Below are 22,128 nucleotides of genomic sequence, written 5' to 3'. Positions count from 1 at the left end.
CACAATGCTCCGCTTGGATGGGCATTTTGGGGAGTTGAAATCCAAACTACAACACATCCAGAGAACGTGATCTTGGGGAAAGAAAAGAGAGTCACGTGGTTGTCTAAAATAGGTGGGGCAGGAAGCTGTTTACACAGGTCACGCTATGGCATGGGTTTCCTTGCAGAGCGGTTAAGTAGGATGGAGTGGAGAGAGAAAGAAAGGGCATGGGGAATGTACATTGGGGGTGCAGGTTGGAAGCTCAATGTTTCCTTGGCATGCAAACCCACTTCCTCATTCAGGTATTGGTGCTGCAGGTAATAAGCAAGTTAGGACATGGCGCACGGCATAATTATCCATATAGTTCCTCGCTACTTTCTCCTTACTGCTGGCTGTTTTCTCAATTTCCTATCAACGATCCTGATCACCGTTCAGTGATCCTTCTTTTTAAGATCTAAATCAGGGGTGTCTGTTGCAACGTAGTGTCCAGGCTACTGCTGTAAGACACATACCCTGTTTCCCCGAAAATAAGACGTACCCCGAAAGTAAGGCATGTCAGAGGTTTTGCAGAATTTGCTAATATAAGGCACCCCCCGAAAATAAGGCGTAGTCAAGTTTACATACGGTACGGTGGAAAAACATACGGTACCATTCAAAGCTGTTCATAGCGGTACCGTAATAATGTGGCGTCCCCTGCTGGCCCCTTCCATCGCTTTGTACCGTCCAGTACAGCAGACACAGTCTGCTGCTGTCTCACCGCCATTACAGTCTCCACTACAGTGCGTAGACTGTAGTTCCTCTGGTGACCGGAAGCTGCAATAGCGGGAGTATACTGTTGTACAGTATAAGTGCCGTCATTTGTGTGTGTGGGTGCCATACTGACAGGTACCGTACCGTACACTTTCTTTGGGGGGTGTCAGCTTTTCTGCCTGTGAATTTGTCTTATTTGAGAAATATAAGGCACCCCCCGAAAATAAGACATAGCACAACTTTTGGAGCAAAAATTAATATAATACAGTGTCTTATTTTCGGGGAAACACGGTATGTGTTGTCCCCTGTTTGACTTTTAGCAGATGGAAATGCCTGTGTATAGCTGAAGGGCCGTACTCAGGTTTAACCTATGCTAAAGTCCAAACGATCCCTAACCTAAGCACATTCCACAAAAGGCATGGTTCAGGAAATTCCTCACTCACTCACCTGTAGTATTGTACCTTTCCAATTGGATGAACTTTGCTGCAGTATTGTGCAATCATTTTGTATTGGACCTGGCTTGTCACATGTATCCTATCCTCTAGATCAGTTTGGACTTCAACTTCCAGAATTCCCCAGCCAGCATTCGCTGGCTGGGGAATTCTGGGAGTTGAAGTCCATATACCTTCAAGTTGCCAAGGCTGGGAAACACTGTTCTAGATATCTGTTTATAATAAAAGGAACTCCCCTGACCTTGGTCAGGGTCGTCTCACCTTGAACAAATTCGTGTCTGTGCCTTCTGATTTGGAGAACCCCGAGACGACTCACTAGGAGCAGGGGAATGTCTACAGGTGTCCAATCTTGGCAACTTTAAAACTTACAAACTTCAGCTTGCAGAATTGCCCAGCCAGCAATCTCACAAATCTTCAACTTGCCAAAAATAGACACCCCTGCTCTAAAACCAATAATCCAATTAAAGCTTACAACCGAACCCTTAACTTAAAAAAAAAACCCACTTTATGTTAGTGCAGGAAAAAAACTGCTTTCCTTGGCATTTTGGACAGCCCTTGTGAAAATGTTTTCATTAATTAACTTGCCTCGCTCTCAGTGGTTGGATTATATGCCCTGAGTGATATTATTCTGCAGCCAAATTAATTGGCTATTAGACCTGAGTGCGCCTTCTATGCCCGATATGCGATTCCTGATTGGAAGGGATTAGCTTCCAAATTGGTCCAAGGAGAATAATATGCAAACTAAAAGTGTCAAATAAACATATTTTTAAAATAAAATAAAAAGCTCTCCCCAAGTCCCATATGGTTCTTAAAGGGAATGTTTTAATTAGGACATCAACTTGGCCATGTTCAATCAAACAATATAAATTGGAATTGAAGTGGGCAGGAACATAACCCTGACTCAGGAAACAAGTCATTTCCTTTTCAATCTAAGTGCCATCTCACCGGTTGGATTGACAAATGGAATGGGCAAAAATCCCTCTCATATTATTTATTTGTATCCCATCTTTAATATTTTTTAAAATAATTTGAGGCAGCGAGCATATCCTTCCTCCTATTTTCCTCACAACGTCACCTTGTGAGGTGAACAGGGCTGAGAAAGAGTGACTGGCCCAAGGTCTCCCATCAGGCTTTCATGGCTACCCCCCCCCCAAATAAACATAACTGGGGGGGGGAGGCTAAGTTTCCACCACCTCCTCAGCTACAAAGGTCCCAAGCCTGTTTTAGCTTAGTCTACCGTGTGGTACAATTTCAGCCACCAGCTGACAATACAACACTCTAAATTAATTAATTTTCTAAGTTCATATTATACAGTGAACTATAAACTTATCAGGCAGACTCAGTTTACATGACAACCTAAGCTACAAACAAAAGTAACACTGTAGTGTCCTTGGGGCTCTAAGTTTGACTATGTGTGCTTATAGAACATTTCATTATCTAGCTAGGTAACATCACCAGTGCTAGCTGAGTGTGGGGTATATTCCCTGTTTAGATATTGTATGTATTAATTTGGCTTGCCAGTGTGCAGTTTTCTCCTTGATTAGTTAAAACTAACATTAATCAACCTTAATATGTTGTGTGGATGTACCTTGTACATTTTTATCCTGTGCTATGTGAATATAACTGTTTATTTATTTTATTCATTTACTTGTTTTGTGAAGTATGTATTGGTGGTATACAAAGATATAACAATACTGTATTTATATACCTGATACTTGTAAAAGAGAAACATTAGGACAGGGGACAGAAGGCACACTGGTGCACTTATGCACACCCCGTACTGAGGTCAACAGTGGATAGTCTAAGGATGACGTTTTGGGGGATTAGGTGATTATACCACAGAGTCTGGTAGTGAGTTTCATACATCAATTACTCGGTTACTAAAGTAGCATTTTCTGCAGTCGAGTTTAGAACGGTTGACTTTAAGTTTGTATCTGTTGTGTGCTCCTGTGTTGTTGTGATTGAAGCTGAAGTAGTCATTGGCAGGAAGGCTGTTTTAGCAGATGATTTTATGGGCTATGCTTAGGTTGTGTTTAAGGCGACATAGTTCATCATCTTAGTGTGTATTGTGTACTTACTGTGTACTGTGTATTAACTGTGTATCTGAAAGAGGGAGTTTGGTCCATGAGCATATATTTTAATAAATCTATCTGAAATAAATATTGCTGCTTGGTTGGCATTGTCAGCATCACTAAGCACCTACACAAAACACAATGTATTTTTTTTTTTGGTGGAGGCCATTGACACAGTTAATTAAGGCCTGGTTCACACAAATATACCCATCCTTTTGATGCCCGGCGTTTAATGAATGGCTGGATTGTCTTCTGTTAAAATATTATGTGAGAGTCTGCAGGAATGTTTTATTTGCGGTCATCCCTTGACATTACAAAGCATCTCTTAAACAATGAGCAGCCTCAAAATAGCGGATGGATACAAGTTAGGGGAAAGTACTGAGTTCATCCAATACAGTTAAGGATTTAGAGATTACATTTGCACATCAGATTAATATAGCAAATGGATCAATGCCATAAATCAGTCAATTAAATGATTTGAAAAATTCTGCTTTCTAGACATCAACAGTTTTAGCTACAGACAAGCTGCAGAGGACGGACAACTCAAGTCTATTAATGTCATCCTAAGGTCAGAAAAATCCCCAGTTCAAATTTAATCACTGCATTAAATTCACTAAACAATTTTAATTAAGTACTTCTTCTCCAGTTCACTACCTTTATCTAGGTAAATAATACCACAGGCTTCTGGAGGATAGAATTTTAAGTCTCAAGAATCTGTCGTAAGTGGCATGTAAGGTTATTCTAGCTTTAAAGGTATACACTGTAATTTGAATATCTGCTAACTACACACACTAAAAAAAACCTTATCATTATTGCTCTCGCTTGCTACCTGAAAATACCTGGTTCAGCTCTTGATCTCCAGATGAAAAGGTGGGCCATGTTAGATTTGACCCATACCTCCTCCCCCTGGAGTAAAAGTGATAGCAAAATATTTAAGAATGCCACAGAGTGAAGGTGAGAAGGTACAGGATCAGAATCGCATACTTACTTTGTTGATCGCCCCAGCCAAAATAATTCCAGTTGCCTACAAAATAAAAGCCAAGAAGACATGTCCCTTTAAGAGACAGGCCAATTCTAAATACTGTATACTTAGTACTGTAATTTTAATCCCTGGAGGGAAGAAGAGGTTGTAGGGAAAGGGAGGTATAAATTCTATATCCAGATGAACTTTGGAAGCTAACCAGCATATAAAACCAGGCAGGGACAATCTGCAGCTTGGGGTGGGGTGTTGACCCCCGTTTGTAGCAACCCTTTGAAATTGCACTACCAAATTATTTTACCAAATAGCTAAGTAGCAAATAGCTGAGGATTACAATTATCAGGAATCAGGTTTTTTTTGTTTAAAGTGATGAAATTAGCAGATTGAAGATTTACTAATCTTAAAAGTTTAATTTACCACTAGAGATTGGGGTGGAACAGAGAAAAGTATGCAAGCTTTTAAGTTTAATAAATCACACTCTTCAATCTACTAATTATTTACCATATTAACAAAAATGTTTCCTGCCTCATTCATTTTGGTGATGTCACCTTATCTTTATTTTGCCTATCTCTTAGCCACATTTTTTTTAAAAGAGCACTGGTCTACTTTTAATAGGCAGGGGAAAGCCTTTCTATATTATTCTTACCTTCTGTAGTGTTTCTCAACTGTTGACAACTTTATACTGTGTGAATATCAAGTCCTAGAATTCCCCAGCCAGAATAATAGTAGGGAATTCTGGGAATTGATCTCCACCTAGTTTAAAGTTGCCAAGGTTAAGAAACAATGTTCTAGTCTTGCATGTACACTGCTTTTGAACATGGAGGTTCCTGTACCCCAGTATTTTTCAGCTTTAGCAACTTTAAGAGGTACTGGCTGAGAATTTTGGGAACGGAAGTCGACACATCTTAAAGTTGCCAAGATTGAAAAACGTTACCTTAAACTTTAATAGCACCAATCTCTCCAAAATTATTCCATTCATTTTTCTCCAAAAAAAGGAATGAATAGCAATAGCATTTAGACTTATATACCACTTCATAGTGCTTTTTCAACCATATCTAAGCAGTTTACAGAATTATTATTATTTATTAGATTTGTATGCCGCCCCTCTCCGAAGACTCGGGGCGGCTCACAAAAGTAATAAAAACAGTATAACAATGGGACAAATCTAATAATAAAAATATATTAAAAACCCAATAATTAAAAACCAGCATATTGCCCCCAACAATGTGGGTCCTCATTTTATCCACCTCAGAAGGATGGAAGGCTGAGTCAACCTTTTGCTGGTGGTGAGATTTGAACTGCTGAACTACACTGAAGTTAGCTGCTGCACTCTAACCACTGTACCACCCTGGCTCTGGGGTGGGAAAACATTGGAATCAATGGATCTGCTTAGTTCTTTGGTAGAATTTAAGATCTGCCAGAGACAGATCCAAAAAAGACATTTTATAGTACTTAGCATTGTAGAACACAATGTATTTGAGCATATCTTGAATCTAGGAATTTGCAGCATATCTACTATATGTTCCCAAGAGATACATTAATAGATTCTGACCTATTTCTTACTCACCTCTGCTGCCTGCAACTGTGTGATATTATCCAACCTGCTGAGAACTCTGGTAAGAAATGCATGTAATGCACAGTTGTAAGAGATGAAGAGCGCTAGTAGCTTGAGAAAGCTTTAAAATAAATTAGAGCACACAAAAAGGAAGGAGAAGCAGAGCATTTTCAGGATGGGTGGGGGGAAAAATCAAGATGGCTGCTGGAAATTCTATAATAGTACAGTGGTACCTCTACTTATGAACTTAATTAGTTCCGTGACTAGGTTCTTAAGTAGAAAGGTTTGTGAGAAGAAGCATTTTTTCTCACAGGAATCAATATAAAAGCAAATAATGTGTGTAATCGGGGAAACCACAGGGAGGGTGGAGGCCCTGTTTCCTCCCAGGAGATTCCTAGAGAGGACCCCCAGAGGCTTCTCCCTGCCTTTTCTGGCTGTTTCCTCTCAAGAGTTTCCTAGAGAGGACGCCCAGAGGCTTCTCCCCGCCTTTTCTGGCTCTGTTTCCTCTCAAGAGATTCCTAGAGAGGACCCCCAGAGGCTTCTCCCCGCCTTTTCTGGCTCTGTTTCCTCTCAAGAGATTCCTAGAGAGGACCCCAGAGGCTTCTCCCCGCCTTTTCTGGCTCTGTTTCCTCTCAAGAGATTCCTAGAGAGGCCCCACGGAGGCTTCTCCCCGCCTTTTCCGGTTACAGTTTCAGAGGCTCAGGTTTGTAAGTGGCAAATGGTTCTTGCGAAGAGGCAAAAAAAATATTGAACACCGTGTTCTTATCTAGAAAAGTTCCTAAGTAGAGGCATTCTTAGGTAGAGGTACCACTGTATTTGTAACCAGCAGCATCTGTGGAGGCAATCAGCAAAGTATAAGAACCTCCCTTTTCAATGTGCTCCAAATGGAAGTGAGATACTGTACTCTATTCTAACCTTTCTCCACTTATTTTCTCACCCCATTTTATTTGAGAGGCAGGAATCCTTAAGATAAGCCTGAAAACATTGCATTGTTTATGCCTGATTAAGCTAACCATTTAACTAATTATAAACCAGAGCTATGGACATTTCTCACGAAGATAAAGGTGAGTGCTTCTTTAAAAAGACAGTTTATTGTTCTTAGATGTCTCAATGATGCCACTGGAAAAATAACATCAAATTCCCCAGTCTATATAGTGTGTGAAAAATTCATGTATGAATAACAGGATCCCTGACTGAGTGGATCTGAGATTGTTGCATGGAAGATGTAACAGAAATGAAATGAAATTACATCCTAGTTACAAAAAAGTGAAGAAGGAATAAATTGTGGGATTCAGGCTAAGATTTTTGGGAACAGCTTATTCAGTATTAATAATTGAAGCAAGATGGCTCCTTAGTCTGTGATCAATAGGGGCTGAGTTTGCATTTGTTTATATAGTATGGATAGTATACCTTTCAACTGCTATTAATCATAGTATATAATGGAGCCTCAATATACAAGAGCAGTTCACCTGTCCTGATTAAATGCTCAGAATTAGCATAATTGTTGGCTTTTAGTAAGCATGGTCTAGATTCTAGATCAAGGGACTCCAACCTTGGCAATTTTAAGACTTGTGGATTTCAATTCCCACAATTGAAATTGAGGAATTCTGTGAGTTGAAATCCACAAGTCTTAAAGTTGTCAAGGTTGGAGACCCTCTGCTCTAGAGCAGTGTTTCCCAACCTTGGCAACCTGAAGATATCTGGACTTCAACTCCCAGAATTCTGGGAGTTGAAGTCCAGATATCTTCAAGTTGTCATGGTTGGGAAATACTGCTCTAGAGAACAGAATTTTTGATGTTTTGCCGACAACTATGGCTGGAATCTTGAGGTTCTATGTCCAATCCTGACTGGACCAAGAAAGAACCAATCAAAGTTGTCACCAACTTGCACCAATTTGAAATTAACTCAACCGAAATCCAATCAGAAGTTGAAACACCTGGCCATATCACAATCTGATCAGATGTGTGTAGTCTATATAATGTACTACACTGTGAATTTACAAGCCACAGTTGTCTGTGAAAAGGAGTAGGCTCACTAATTATGAACACTAAAGCCCTGAAGCTCAACTTTGTCCAACTGGCTATGAAAACCTGCACCAATATGTTATTAGCAAGATTAATCTGCCTGTGGGTTTCCCATGAGCAGGGGTCTCCAAACTTGGCAACTTTAAGACTTGTGGACTTCAACTCCCAGAATTCTCCAGCCAGCTATGGTGGCTGGAGAATTCTGGGAGTTGAAGTCCACAAGTCTTAAAGTTGCCAAGTTTGGAGACCCCTGCCCATGAGGGTATCTGGCTATCAACAGTCAGATCCTTGTTTGATGAGCTTTTTACATCTGATCTAGCAGAGTTCTTCTATAGCAGTGATGGCGAACCTTTTTTCCCTCGGGTGCATGCGCGAGTGTCCGCATCCATAATTCAATGCCTTTGGAGGGTGAAAAATTGCCTCCTTTGCTGCCCCAGACGCCCTCTGGAGGCCAGAAACAGCCTGTTTCCCAACTAGTGGGCCAGTTGGGCCTGCTTTTCACCCTCCCTAGGCTCCAGAGGCTTCTCTGGAGCCTGGGGAGGGCAAAAACGCCTTCCACAGCCCCCCAGAGGCCCTCTGGAAGCCGAAAATACCTTCCCAGAGCCTCTGTATAATCCAAAAATCAGCTGACCAGCCCACACATATGTACCACAGCAACGGCTCAAGTGCCAGCAAATATAGCTCCCCATGCCACCTATGGCACACGTGCCATGGGTTTGCCATCACTGTTCTATAGTCGAGTCTGTTTCATACTGGCTTTCCTTATATTCTAGAATTATATTGTAATCGTTCAAAGGATCAATTCGACATCTTTCCTAACTAGGATAATAGGTTATTTTCCAGGATGGAGTTAAATGGGCTGTTTTTTGTCCTTATCTTTCTGTCCTCAGCATCTGCGCTCTCTAGCCCATGCGCCCACCATTCCATAGATCTTCTGAGGCTTATCAGGGTAGGAAGACATAAGGGAAGAAATGGTATTAGGAAGACACAGAGGGAAGGGAGAGGAAGAAAGGATGAAGCTTTCATTGACCAAACTGTAAACAGCTCTGTCTTGGGCCAAACCCTCATTAATCTTGGAATGAAACACTGGTTTCCAACTATTCCAGCCAAAAACGGAGGGGGGGGCGGTCCACCTTGCTTGGAAAAGTGTGAAGGGAAACCCTTCATGTGCCAACCCTAATTTGCAGCAGAAATTAGGAAAATGCAATCGTATATGCCCAACCTCCCCCAAATCAAAGAAACACTTACAGCACTGCGAGCCGGGGACTGGAAGCGGCTTCTCTTGCTTCTCCCAGGAGGAAGAGGGAGAGGAAGAAAAAACACAAAGATTAGGACCTGTCGGAGAAGAACTGACATCCTTTTTCTCAAAGCCCTCTGATTTGGGAGCTCCAGAGCGAGAGCTGAAAGTGGCAGCAGATGGGGAAGATGGAGAGGGAACTGGTTCAATTGAAAAGCACTTCGTTTGGGAAGAGAATTTTTGACAATGGGAGCCAAGGGACATGGTTCTATTTTGGACTTCACTGGGAACAGCACACGCCTGGTGCAACGAGTACACAATTCATTTATTATTTTTGCGATTTATAAGCTGCCCAACTCCTTACAGACTCTGGGTGGCAAACAACGATATAAAACAATATAAAAACAATTTTAAAACGCTTAATAATAAAACATTCATATCCATTCAACTGGGGCTAGGTGGTCACTGGCCCCACGCCTGCTGGCAAAGCCACTCCAGTTGACATAAGGGCATCAACTGACGTACGGGCAGTGGTTCTCAACCTGTGGGTTGCGACCCCTTTTGAGAGTCAAACGACCCTTTCACAGGGGTCACCTAAGACCATAGGAAAAATAATATACAGTGCTACCTGTACTTAAGAACTTAATTCGTTCCGTGACCAGGTTCTTAAGTAGAAACGTTTGTAAGTAGAAGCAATTTTTCCCATAGGAATCAATGTAAAAGCAAATAATGCGTGCAAACCCATTAGGAAAGAAATAAAAGCTCAGAATTTGGATGGGAGGAGGAAGAAGAGGAGAAGGACAGTCGCTGCAGAAGGAAGAAGGTGAGGTGAGGGGAATCAAAAAAATCCAAAACTTTAAAGCTTAAAAAAAAAAAAGAGGGACTTTGAGGCTGTAAGGAGGAGCATGCGCCTCCCATACACCTGGTGCGAGGCTGCCTCCCATGCACTGCGCCAGAGAGAGAAACTCAGGCGGGCGAGAGGGGGAGCGCCACTGAAAGGCTCCTCTGGCAGCCTAGAAAAGACCGAGATGGCTGGTATTAAAGGGGGAATGGTAAGAAACTGGCCGGGCCTTCGTGCTGCTCTCAAATTTCCTGGGAAATTTTTCCGGGCTTGGGTTCTTAAGTGGAAAATCGAGAAGAAGCAAAAAAATGTTGAATACCCGGTTCTTATCTAGAAAAGTTCTTAAGTAGAGGTGTTCACTGAATTTCTGATGGTCTTTGGAACCGAGACACTGCTCCTCTACCCATCTTCAGACAGGTCCACCCACATGCAAATAGACTACTGGGAAAAAATATCTGTACCATGGAAATTTCTGAGCATGCGCAGAAGCCGAATTTCAGGCACTGTGCATGTATTGCCATTTTGTTTCAATAATAATAATAATAATAATAATAATAATAATAATAATAATAATAATATATTGTTAAGAGGGGAGAACAGGCGGGGGTTCTTACTCATGTGATGTGTGCCCAGTTCTGGCTGACCAGTGGGTGCATCCCGGTAAGGTTTTGCTTCTGCGCATGCGCAGGAATTACGGTATGCACGAGAATGATTTTGCCACTTTTTTTGCTTCCGTGCATGGTAGCCTTTCACTGTCTGTACTGGTAAGGAACCCAATACTGGAGGGGAAAGAAATGCTTGCATGCACCCATGGAGTTCAGGCAGAGATTAAAGTGTGAGGATTCTTGGAGGTGGAAATAGAACAGATGATGCATTTTTCCAAATTCTCAGATAGGCCCACCCACTCCTTCGCACATACTTACATCATCTTGGTCTCGCATGGCATTCAGCCGCTCCAGCTCCTTGACCCAATAGCGAGCCTCTTCTTCAGGAATGTCTGCAAGAAGGGGGGGGAGTGGGAGATTTTTATCAGGTTAACAGAAGCCCCTTAGCAAAATCAAGTGGTGTAGCTTCCTTTTTTATATATATATACAGAAACACCTAATATTAGGCCACATTTGTGAGATTGCATTTTTAAATAACCAAGGTGTTGGTTGTCAGCTTTAAAGCTCTACATGGCTTAGGGCTAGATTGTGTACGGCAGTGTTTCCCAACCCTGGCAACTTGAAGATATTTGGACTTCAACTCCCAGAATTCCCCAGCCAGCGGCTGGGGAATTCTGGGAGTTGAAGTCCAGATATCTTCATGTTGCCAAGGATGGGAAACACTGGTGTAGGGAACCACATTCTGCCATATAACTCCCAGCAGCCTGTTAGGACCCACAGAGTTGGTCTTCTCAAGGTCCCTTCGGCTAGACAATCTCGGCTGGCAGGAACATGTGGGAGGGCCTTCTCTGTGGTGGCCCCAGCGCTATGGAATCAACTCTCCCCCCCCCCCAGAGATCCGAACAATCCCAACCTTCCTAGCTTTCTGAAAAGCCATGAAAACATGGCTTTGCCAGCAGGCCTGGGGCCCGTGAATGCCATCTTGGCCCAGCTGAATGGATATGAATATTTTAGTACTAAGGGTTTTAAAATTGTTTTTTACTTTGTTTTCCATTGCTGTTCACCGTCCAGACTCCGGAAGGTTTATAAATTGCAATAACAAACAAACAAACAAACAAACAAACAAACACAGTCCCAGGGGTGGGCAGCAGGCAGGGCGGGGTGGAACACAGTTCCACTGGCGGAAATGAAGATGCGTGCGCAGCTCTTGCTGATTGGCGGCTAACTGTCACCCCAGCGAGTAAGGTTGTAAGTCGAGGACTTAACAGTTCACTTGAACGATGATGATCGTTCAAGCCACTCCCACCTGATCACATGGCTGGCAAGCCACTCCCAGTCACATGACCATTAAACCACACCCACAAAGTAAGCCACACCCACAGTGTGGCAGTAAAAATTTTGGCCGTCCATTACTGCACAGTCCCATTAGTGGAGTTCATGGCGGGAGAGGTTAAAAAAAAGAAAAAGACAAAACCGAACCTGGTGTGAACAAAGCCACCATCTTGACGGGGATTTTTTTAAAAAACCCAGACTGCAAATGACTGAGGAAAAAAGATAAGCAGTTGCATTTGTCTGTCTTGCAACGTAACCTACCGAGGGGGAGTTCAAAGCGGGTGTCCAAGAGGATACGGTGGAAAGTGGGGTCTTTGGTCCCAGAGATTTCATTATCGGTCATGATGACGTGAGAATCAAGAGTTAGCCACTCTCCTGGGCCATCCTGGGGGGAAGAACAAGGAAAGGGAGAAATTGAGCCTTTGATCAGTTGCATCTTTATTTATTTATTTATTTATTTATTTATTTTATTTATTTATTTATTTTGTCCAATACACAATACATATTGAAGAGGATAGACATGAAGTATTATATATAAAGAAAAGATATAAAAAAGAAAAGATATAAAAGTAGAGGAGAAGATATATGAAAGGAAGAAAAGATATATGATATATGAGATAAGGAGAGACAATTGGACAGGGGACGAAAGGCAGGCTAGTGCACTTATGTACACCCCTTACTGACCTCTTAGGAACCTAGAGAGGTCAATCGTGGATAGTCTAAGGGAGAAATGTTGGGGGTGAGGGGTTGACACTACTGAGTCTGGTAATGAGTTCCACGCTTCGACAACTCGATTGCTAAAGTCATATTTTTTACAGTCAAGCTTGGAGCGGTTAATATTAAGTTTGAGTTTGTTGCGTGCTCTTGTGTTGTTGCGGTTGAAGCTGAAGTAGTCATTGACAGGCAGGATGTTGCAGCATATGATTTTGTGGGCAATACTTAGATCGCGTTTTAGGCGTCGTAGTTCTAAGCTTTCTAGACCTAGGATTGATAGTCTTCTCATCCAACGTGCTTGCTCTTTTTCTGGGAAGAGTAGAGTAGGGTTTTCTTTGCTCCCCGCCCCCCCTGCCCCCCCCGTTCAACCATACTTGGCCCATCAAATAAATACTGGCGGTAACACGTGTTGCATTTAACCACTCTACTACATGCTTGCACTGTCTTGTAAACACATCTCTATGGTCAGGTCGCAATTAACTGACCAGCGTGTCACCTTTTGATGACCAAAAGGGGCAGGTACTCTTTTGTAAAAAAAGAAAAAAGAGGGGGGGGGAGAGGAAAAAAAGAAAAAAGAGACAAAAGAGAAAAAGAAAAAAGAAACAGAAAAAAGAAAAGAAAGGAAAAAGAAGGGAAAAGAAAAAGATAGAGAAAGAAAGAAAGGAAGAATCTACTGTTGATGTTCGACTCTTTATTATTGTATTATTTTTTTATTGTTGTAAGTCACCCTGAATCCTATGGGATTGAGCGGCATGGAAGTTGAGTAAATTCAATTCAATTCATTAAAAGGGGGAAGAAGGGAGGGAGGGGGGAAGGAAGGAGGGAGGGAAGAAGGAAGAAAGGAGGGAGGGAGGGAAGGAGGAAGAAAGGAAGGAGGGAGGGAAGGAAGGAGGAAGAAAGGAAGGAGGGAGGGAGGAAGAAAGGAAGGAGGGAGGGAAGGAGGAAGAAAGGAAGGAGGGAGGGAAGGAGGAAGAAAGGAAGGAGGGAGGGAGGGAAGGAGGAAGAAAGGAAGGAGAAAGGGAGGGAAGGAGGAAGAAAGGAGGGAGGGAGGGAAGAAGGAAGAAAGGAAGGAGGGAGGGAGGGAAGGAGGACTACCCATTGCCTTTGTTTCCTCAACAAATACTTTTATCTTTCCTAAAAGTATGCATCAGATGGGACTTGGTCTTTGTTCTGTTGGCCAGACGCTTTCCAAGATGAGGATAAAAAGATAGCCAGAAGAGTCTACAATCCCACACATCTAGAAGGCACAAACATGAGGAAGCCTGGACAGGAAGAACGGTGTTCACTATCATAGCATGGCTAACTTTTCTATAAAACCCAAACGCCTTCGCTTGGGGAGTGGGGCTCAAATCTCCTCCAAGGGCAAGGATATCTCCAGAGGTTTGGCTGTATACGCACCTCGTTTGATTGGCGGATTGTGCTTAAGGGTATCCAAACCGTGCCCACCATGGTGTCCCAGATAAGACCTTTGTTCCACACTTCCACTGTCAAACCGAGGTCCAGCCGATTAATCTCACTGCAGGATAGAGATACATCTGTTAGACTGGGCTAGAGTGACTTTCCCCAAAGCTGATAACCACTCATTCCATTTCTCTTATATCAGTGATGGCGAACCTTTTTTTCCTTGGGTGCCGAAAGAGCGCGCATGTGTGCTATCGGGCACGCGCGAGTGCCCACACTCATAATTCAATGCCTAGGGAGGGCAAAAATAGCTTCCCCCACCCCCCAAAAGCCCTCTGGAGCCCAGAAATGGCCCATTTCCCAACTTCTGGTGGGCCCTGTAGGCTTGTGTTTCGCCCTCCCCAGGCTCCAAAGTCTTCCCTGGAGCCAGGGGAGGGTAGAAACACTCTCCCCCATCCCTCCGGAGACTCTCTGGAAGCCAAAAACACCCTCCCAGAGCTTCTTTGCTAGTCAAAAATCAGCTGGCCGACACACACACATGCATGTTGGAGCTGAGCTAGGTCAATGGCTCCATGCCAGCAGATATGGCTCCGTGTGCCACCTGTGGCACCCGTGCCATAGGTTCTCCATCACTGCCCTATATCTTCCACTCTAATTCTAACTCAGGTGTTCCCAAACTCTTCAGCTGATAGCAATAGCATTTAGACTTATATACCATTTCATGATGCTTTTACAGCCCTCTCTAAGCAGTTTACAGAATCAGCACATTGCCACCAACAATCTGGGTCCTCATTTTACCCAACTCGGAAGGATGGAAGGTTGTGTCATGCACACACACACGAACCAGTAGTAAAGGGTTTTAGAACCCCACTACTGTTCTTAATGGCTTTGGATTTAGTTCCCAAAAGTGGCTCACAAGTGCACATCAGCACAAATGTGGCACAGATCTACTGCTCTTTAGCGCAGTTCTATCTTTTCCTTGGATTGCATGGCTGGCCTTTACAGCTGCTACTTGATTCCAAGGAAAAAATATGAGGCTGTTTTGAAGATTTGCAGGAATAATAATAATAATAATAATAATAATAATAATAATAATAATAATGCCCCTCTCCAAGAACTCGGGGTGGAAACTGCTGCCCTGAACTTCCCAACTTCCCTTTTCAAAATTAAATCCAAAGGATTGCACAACCTTAGCCCTCTATCTTTTAGAAACCCAGATTACTGGAGGAATTACTGGTCCTGCTGGTAGTTTATGAGATTGATTAGATTGGTAGAATCTTGGGAATAGGCCTTGGTTAGAAGGAATAAAGTCTGGTTGGAGGTCTTTTTGTCCAACGCCCCTGCACAAGCAGAACATTGAATTTTTGCATGAGACTTTTTATCACAAGCACAGCTTAAAAACAGCAATTATTGCTGGTGAATTAACAAGTCCTCCCTATACACAAATTGAAATCTTAAAAATGAGGTTTTTATATGCCATACAAATCTAAATAATAATAATAATAATAATAACAACAACAACAATAACAACAACAACAACAACAACAATAGTTTAATATTATTATTATTATTATTATTATTATTATTATTATATCATCTACAAAAGCTTTGCACCAATGATACTGACTTTTTAAAAATAATTTAATTAAGTAAATAGTGTCCTTTGGCATACTTTGTATTGTGGTAGTAGGCTGCAATAGGCAAGAACAGACCCACCTAGATACAACAGCATTTATTGACTCAAACTGTGCAACAACAGGCAAATCCCTGTAATCATAATACTGTACTTGAAAGAGCTGGCCCAAATATGATGTTGTAAGTTTCCTTCCAAAACAGTTGAAGTTAACAGTTAGGGTCATCTAAAAGTTAGTTTCAGTTTAGCAGAACTTAACACAACTACATATATTCAATACATACCGTATAAAATACTCCTGAGAGTAAGACACACCTTAGTTTGGGGGGGGAGGAGAACAAGGAAAAAAGGCCTATGCCTCCCAGCAATTTGTCAAACAGCAAACAGCACAGATGGTATACACTGTTTGCTGTGTATTTGTGTGCATGTGTGCCTGACCTATAGAAATACAGTATAAAAGAACTGGGGAAATGTACATTATGGCAGTACTGTACAGTATATTAATGCCAGAAAATTTTCCTTAAATGTAATCACACTAACTCCTCCCAATTAATTTAACAGATCTACTCCAAACATGACTGAGTCAGGATTTAACCCAGCTGCTTTATCTTAATACTAAACAGGACACTGATACACTTCAGACTATACTTGTACAGAGCTGTTAACATTGTTGTGGCTTTCTCAAAGTATACATTATTCTCTGATTTTTAAAAGAAGATACAATAGCATTGGGCCTCTTCAGATCAAGCATTTATATTAAAAGGCTTTTTCATTTTGTTAAAGTTGTCTAGAACAATAATAAAGCAATCTTTAAAAATAAGTCTAATAATTTGAACATTTTACAGACATTTTAGTTATTGTCTTACCTCCTTGCATCCAGATTGAGCAACTGATTAGCATAAGAAAATAAAATTTTGCCTCTCCTTCCTGTTTTGCCTCCTTGCAGCTTTAGTTTCACTTTCATTTTAGCAGTGACTTGCCTGCAGCCTCAAATTAGCTGAGGGAAGCAATTCTAAAAGTCCATTAGCACCAAACTCAATGATTTCAGTGGGATTCACTGCCAGCTACATTTGCAAATGTGCCCAAAAGTTATGGAGGAGATAATGGATAGGGCCAATCCAGTATCAAGCTCCATGGAGTATGGGATCTCTTGAAATTGTAGTTGGAGTCTCATCTTTTAGTTTCACTTTAGCACGGCTTAACACAATTATACACTGTATATTCAATACATAACACATTTCTATTACAACACATAACTGTTGTGGTTGGCTCTGGCCCAGCTCCTGCCCCAAGGAATCTGGAGGTGGATGTGGGGGAAACATCCACATGCCACAGGCCTGTTTTACTTCCGATAGAATCTCCCGACGGAGGCTCCTCTGACGAAGGAAGTGTGAGTAGCAGGGAAGGGGGGAGTTTGGCAGACAGCCCAGGAAGACATCAATCATCCTTATCATCACTGGATTCTGAACAAGAACTTATAACAGATCCATGCATGTGTAGAGTGATGCATAGGAGAGAACAACTGAAGGATTATTACAGGAGATAAGTGAGGCCACCTGTGGTTGGGTGGAGCTGCTGTAATTAGTGCTACAGATAAAAAGAACAGCGTGCTGGTTTAGCCTTGTGGAAGTTTATCTGATTCATAGTTCGTCAAGATCGTGGTTTTGTTGTTTCCCTGTTCAAGACTGTGTGGACTTTCTGGACCTGGGAATTTGGACTCAATTTCCCAGTTACTGGGTGAGAATTTGGATTGCATTTAACCTGTGCCTTGTGTGTACCAGAAAATCCCTTTGACATTTAAAAAGGGAGTTTTCCCTGCTTTTCTGTTGATAAAGACTTTTGGTTTTCCTTCTATCATGTGGTGTGTGTCTTTCTGGACTAATTACCCTGTAATTACAGACAGTTGGGACACGCCGGCAGAACAGTAATTAGCCTAAATTAAGTGGTTTTAATCCTATATTCATTTAACTATACATTTTTAAATGTGCAAGCACCCCAATACAACTGCATTTTGTAACAAAGGTGAACATTATGAGCCTCCAAACAAGTCCTGTAAATGGAATATATTACTGGGCCGCACAGCAATTCCACATCATTGCATAGCATTTATCCCACTAACCAAGATTTGGAAAGGTGGAAATATTTCCCATCCCAACTTACAACATAAAATCTTGTTCCCAGCAGGGAAGGTTCCCTCGCACTGCAATGGTCGTGCTCTTGACATTCTGAACTTTGAGGGTCACGTATGTGTTGAATTTTTCTACCAGAGAGAAAGCAAAACATAGAGAATATAAATTAACAGCACTGGAAAATTCTGGGTTAGCACACTTTATCAGAATTATTATATAATGTCCCCATTCAACCTCTGGTTTTCAAAATGCTTATGAATTCTGAGTATTTCCTCCGTGGAGCTCTCGCTTCACAATCAGGAGGTTGTGAGTTCAATTCTAGATAGAAGTAGATGTAAGGTTTCCTGCTTGGGCAGAGGGTTGGACTAGATCAGTGTTTCCCAACCAGTGTGCCGTGGCACATTAGTATGCTGCGAGACATGGTCAGGTGTGCCGCGAAGAAGGAAGCTCAGCTTCTGGTCTCGCAACTTTTTGCTGAGAGTGCGAAGAGCAAAAAGTTGTGAGACCGGAAGCTGAGCTTCCTTCTTTGCGCCTTCCAAGTTTTCCGGCAACTGCAGCGCCCCACCCGGCTGGAGCTTCCCTGGCCGTAGCTGCAGGTGAGCTTTGGGGCCCGGCAGTGGGAGGGCGGCGGCAGCAGCAGCACCGGGCAGTAGCCGCTGGGCAGCGGCAGGGTGGTCGACTGTGAGCCAGAACTCCAGGACAGAGGCACCGATGGCGGCGGCTGAACATGTTGCTGTACGCCGTACATGCTGGCATTGCGTGGCTGGCACTTGCCTGCTGACTGGGCCGGGACAAAGGCTCCAGCCCCATGCCCAGCACAATGCCAGCATGTACGGCATCTATCAACACGTCCAGCTGCCGCCGTCGGTGCCTCCATTCTGGAGCTCTGCCTCACAGCTGACCACCCTGCCGCCACCCCACGGCTACTGCCCAATGTCACTGCTGCGGTGTTGTGTACGAGAAAGAGAGAGAGATAGCAAGAGAGAGATAGCAAGAGAGAGAAAGAGATAGCAAGAGAGGGAGAGAGAGTGGGGGAGAGAAAGAGAAAGCAAAAAAGAGAGGGAGAAAGAGAGATAGCAAGAAAGAAAGAGGGGGAGAGAGAAAGAGAGAGAAAGACAGCGAGAGAGAGAGAGAGAGAAAGAGGGGGAAGAAGGGTGAGGGAAAGACATAGAGGGAGGGAAGGAGGGAGAGAGAAAGAGAGCAAAAAAGAGGAAGGAAAGGAGAAACAAAGAAGGATGGAGATAGGGAAAGAAAGAGGAAGGAAGGAAGAGAGAGAAAGAGGGAGAGAGAGAGAGAAATAGAGCAAAAGAGAGGAAGAGAGAGATTGTTTTTGTCCAAACTTTTTTTAGCCCCCCGCTCAGTGTTCCCCAGGATTTTGTAAATGTGAATAATGTGCCGCGGCTCAAAAAAGGTTGGGAAACACTGGACTAGATGACCATGCAAGGTCCCTTCCAACTCTGTTTATCTGTTAAAATATGTTCAATGGCCAACTTGATGTTTGATATGAAGACCACAAGGGGATCATAACAACAAACGAGCATTTCCTCACTCATGGTTCCTCAGTGACTGCTACCAAGATACCTGGGCATGGAATGAATATTTAATCATGATTTTGATAGCTTTATGACTATATTTAATCCAAGCTGGGCTGTTTAGCACTTTTTCAAGACAGCACTCGACCTGTGTTTATCAATAGTCTGTCATGTTATAGGAATGAATATTGTGCTTGCCACTAAAGGAGCATAGTGATCTAACCAAGATTTGCTGTTTGCTTCTGATATAATATACTGTTAAAAATAATTTGTTATGAATTGAGCTTTGTTATTGGCACCTGTTTATATTGTTGTATACTGTCAGAAATTAGTTGTTAGTAACCAATTCTAGCTTAGTAAATTGTAACCTTAATACTGGTTGGAATTAGTGCAAAGTAGTTGATGCATGGAACCCACTACCAGACTCTGTAGTGTCATCACCTAACCCCCAAAGCTTTACCCTAAAACCTAGGGTAGGACGTCTTCGTGACGTCAAAGCTCCGCCAATGGAATTCCCTATTGGGATTCCCCACCTCCTTTCCAGCCTCCAGATCGGCTGAAAACGACAACGCCGATCGCAAAAACGGTGCTCCGCTGGCCGCCGCCGCCCGGCTGTAACCTTCTGAAACAGCTGGGCGCTTCTCGGCGGCCTCTGGAACCCGAACCCGAAATTCCGGGTTCGGCGTTCAGGAGAACGCCGAGAACGCCCCTGGCTGTTTCAGAAGGTGACAGCCGGGCGGCAACACTTCTCGGCGGCCTCCCGAACCCGAACCTGAAAAGTTCGGGTTCGGGTTCAGGAGAATGCCAAGAAGCCCCCCGGCTGTTTTAAAAGGTGACAGCTGGGCAGCAGCACCCAGCGGAGCGCCATTTTTCGATCTGCGGTGGGTTCGTAAGCCCAAAAAAGTTCATAAGAAGAGGCAAAAAATTTCCGAACTCTGGGTTCGTATCACGAGGGGTTCGTATCATGAGGGGTTCGTATCACGAGGTACCACTGTATATAAATATTGTTATATCTTTGTATACCACCAATATGTATTTGACAAAACAAAATAAATAAAATAAATAAACTTGGCAAGGAGCCTAAATCAGCCATTCTAAGCTCCCACCAACTCTTGGTTCAGCCTCAAAAAATTAAGGGTTGATCTCCTACCGGCACATGATGCTCCATAAAAAGAGTCTCTAAGCCAAAAGAATCCACCAATTACATTCTTTAATTTTAATAACTAACGATAGCCCTATTTCTCCACCTTGTTATTCAGACAAATTTAGTCTTGGCTGCCAACATGTCAAATTTTATGCAGGTGTATTTTTCTGCTTCTTGTAGAAACATAGAAACATAGAAACATAGAAGACTGACGGCAGAAAAAGACCTCAAGGTCCATCTAGTCTGCCCTTATACTATTTTCTGTATTTTATCTTACAATGGATATATGTTTATCCCAGGCATGTTTAAATTCAGTTACTGTGGATTTACCAACCACGTCTGCTGGAAGTTTGTTCCAAAGATCTACTACTCTTTCAGTGAAATAATATTTTCTCACGTTGCTTTTTATCTTTCCCCCAACTAACTTCAGATTGTGTCCCCTTGTTCTTGTGTTCACTTTCCTATTAAAAACACTTCCCTCCTGGTCCTTATTTAACCCTTTAACATATTTAAATGTTTCGATCATGTCCCCCCTTTTCCTTCTGTCCTCCAGACTATACAGATTGTGTTCATTAAGTCTTTCCTGATACGTTTTATGCTTAAGACCTTCCACCATTCTTGTAGCCCGTCTTTGGACCCGTTCAATTTTGTCATTTGAACATTGACATAACTACAGAGCCTACCCAGGTAACATGTTAATGTCCTGCTCACCCATTTCTTATCCTCAGGAATGCTCAGAAACCATATTTCTAGCAACCTCTCAATAATATTTCTTTGGCTTTTCAAGGGCTGGCCTATTGTGTTTAATTTGGTTAACATTTTTGCTGAGTTTTCTCCCAAATCCAAGTTCTAAAAGTTTTGTTTTCTTTCTCTAACCATTTCAGCAATTTCTTCTCAATATTAGAGATATTCTCCCACCCGTTTTACTGTTCTTTGTCATTAAGTAGGTCATCCAGAGGTAAGGTCCCCTGAGGACAGTTAACAAAAGGGTCTACAATTGAAGGGATTATTACTATGTTGCTAGAACTGAGGCTGAGAAACTGTGTGGGCAGGACATTCATATGTAACCTGGTCATGTTCTGAAGTTATTTCAGTGCACAAAAATGGTAGGATGACATGAAGGGCAACACGCTGTTAGTGTTTACATTTCAGTTGTGCAACAATCTGCACATCCACAGACAATTAAGGCTCTTAAATACAGGCCTGTACTGAAACTTGCAATTGTTTCAGAAAAAAATGTCAAAAAATTCGTGATCATTCAAACACCTCCTACTTCTCCCACATTTAAACAATGTTGGGTTTGGATGGAAGGCATTGTGAGCATGAATGCCACCTGGTATTAATTTGCCATTAGATTTTGAAGAAATTCTACAAAATGAGGTTGTGTGAGGTATCACTGACATTGCAGGATTTCTATCCTTGCTACTGCATTGAGATTATATTGATTATAAGGGGGAATTTCTAGTACTCCTTAATGTACAATCATTTGTTTAGTGACCATTTGAAATTATAGTGGAACTGAAAGAAGTGACTGATGACCTGCCCTCACAAAATACAGTGGTACCTCTACCTAAGAACGCCTCTACTTACAAACTTTTCTAGATAAGAACTGGGTGTTCAAGATTTTTTTGCCTCTTCTCAAGAACCATTTTCCACTTACAAACCTGAGCTTCAGAAACTGTAACCGGAAAAGGCAGGGAGAAGCCTCCGTGGGACCTCTCTAGGAATCTCCTGGGAGGAAAGAGGGCC

General features: G+C 42.4%; 1 protein-coding gene across 1 annotated transcript in view; it reads right to left on the bottom strand.

Moving 5' to 3' along the window:
• The window catches only part of UNC13A (unc-13 homolog A), a 251,953-nt gene that overhangs the window by 121,837 nt on the left and 107,988 nt on the right, over nucleotides 1-22,128 (bottom strand). The window contains exons 4-9 of the mRNA XM_070736771.1: nucleotides 17,735-17,834; nucleotides 13,939-14,056; nucleotides 12,088-12,211; nucleotides 10,813-10,886; nucleotides 9,060-9,096; nucleotides 4,242-4,277 (exon numbers count right to left, since the gene is read on the bottom strand). Coding sequence (XP_070592872.1) covers nucleotides 4,242-4,277; nucleotides 9,060-9,096; nucleotides 10,813-10,886; nucleotides 12,088-12,211; nucleotides 13,939-14,056; nucleotides 17,735-17,834 — 489 coding nt within the window. The remainder of the gene's footprint in view (nucleotides 1-4,241; nucleotides 4,278-9,059; nucleotides 9,097-10,812; nucleotides 10,887-12,087; nucleotides 12,212-13,938; nucleotides 14,057-17,734; nucleotides 17,835-22,128) is intronic.

The sequence above is a fragment of the Erythrolamprus reginae genome, chromosome 1 (genome assembly GCF_031021105.1).
Source record: "Erythrolamprus reginae isolate rEryReg1 chromosome 1, rEryReg1.hap1, whole genome shotgun sequence".
In the NCBI taxonomy this organism is placed as follows: Eukaryota; Metazoa; Chordata; class Lepidosauria; order Squamata; family Dipsadidae; genus Erythrolamprus; species Erythrolamprus reginae.
This window is presented reverse-complemented; position numbering and strand designations above follow the sequence as displayed.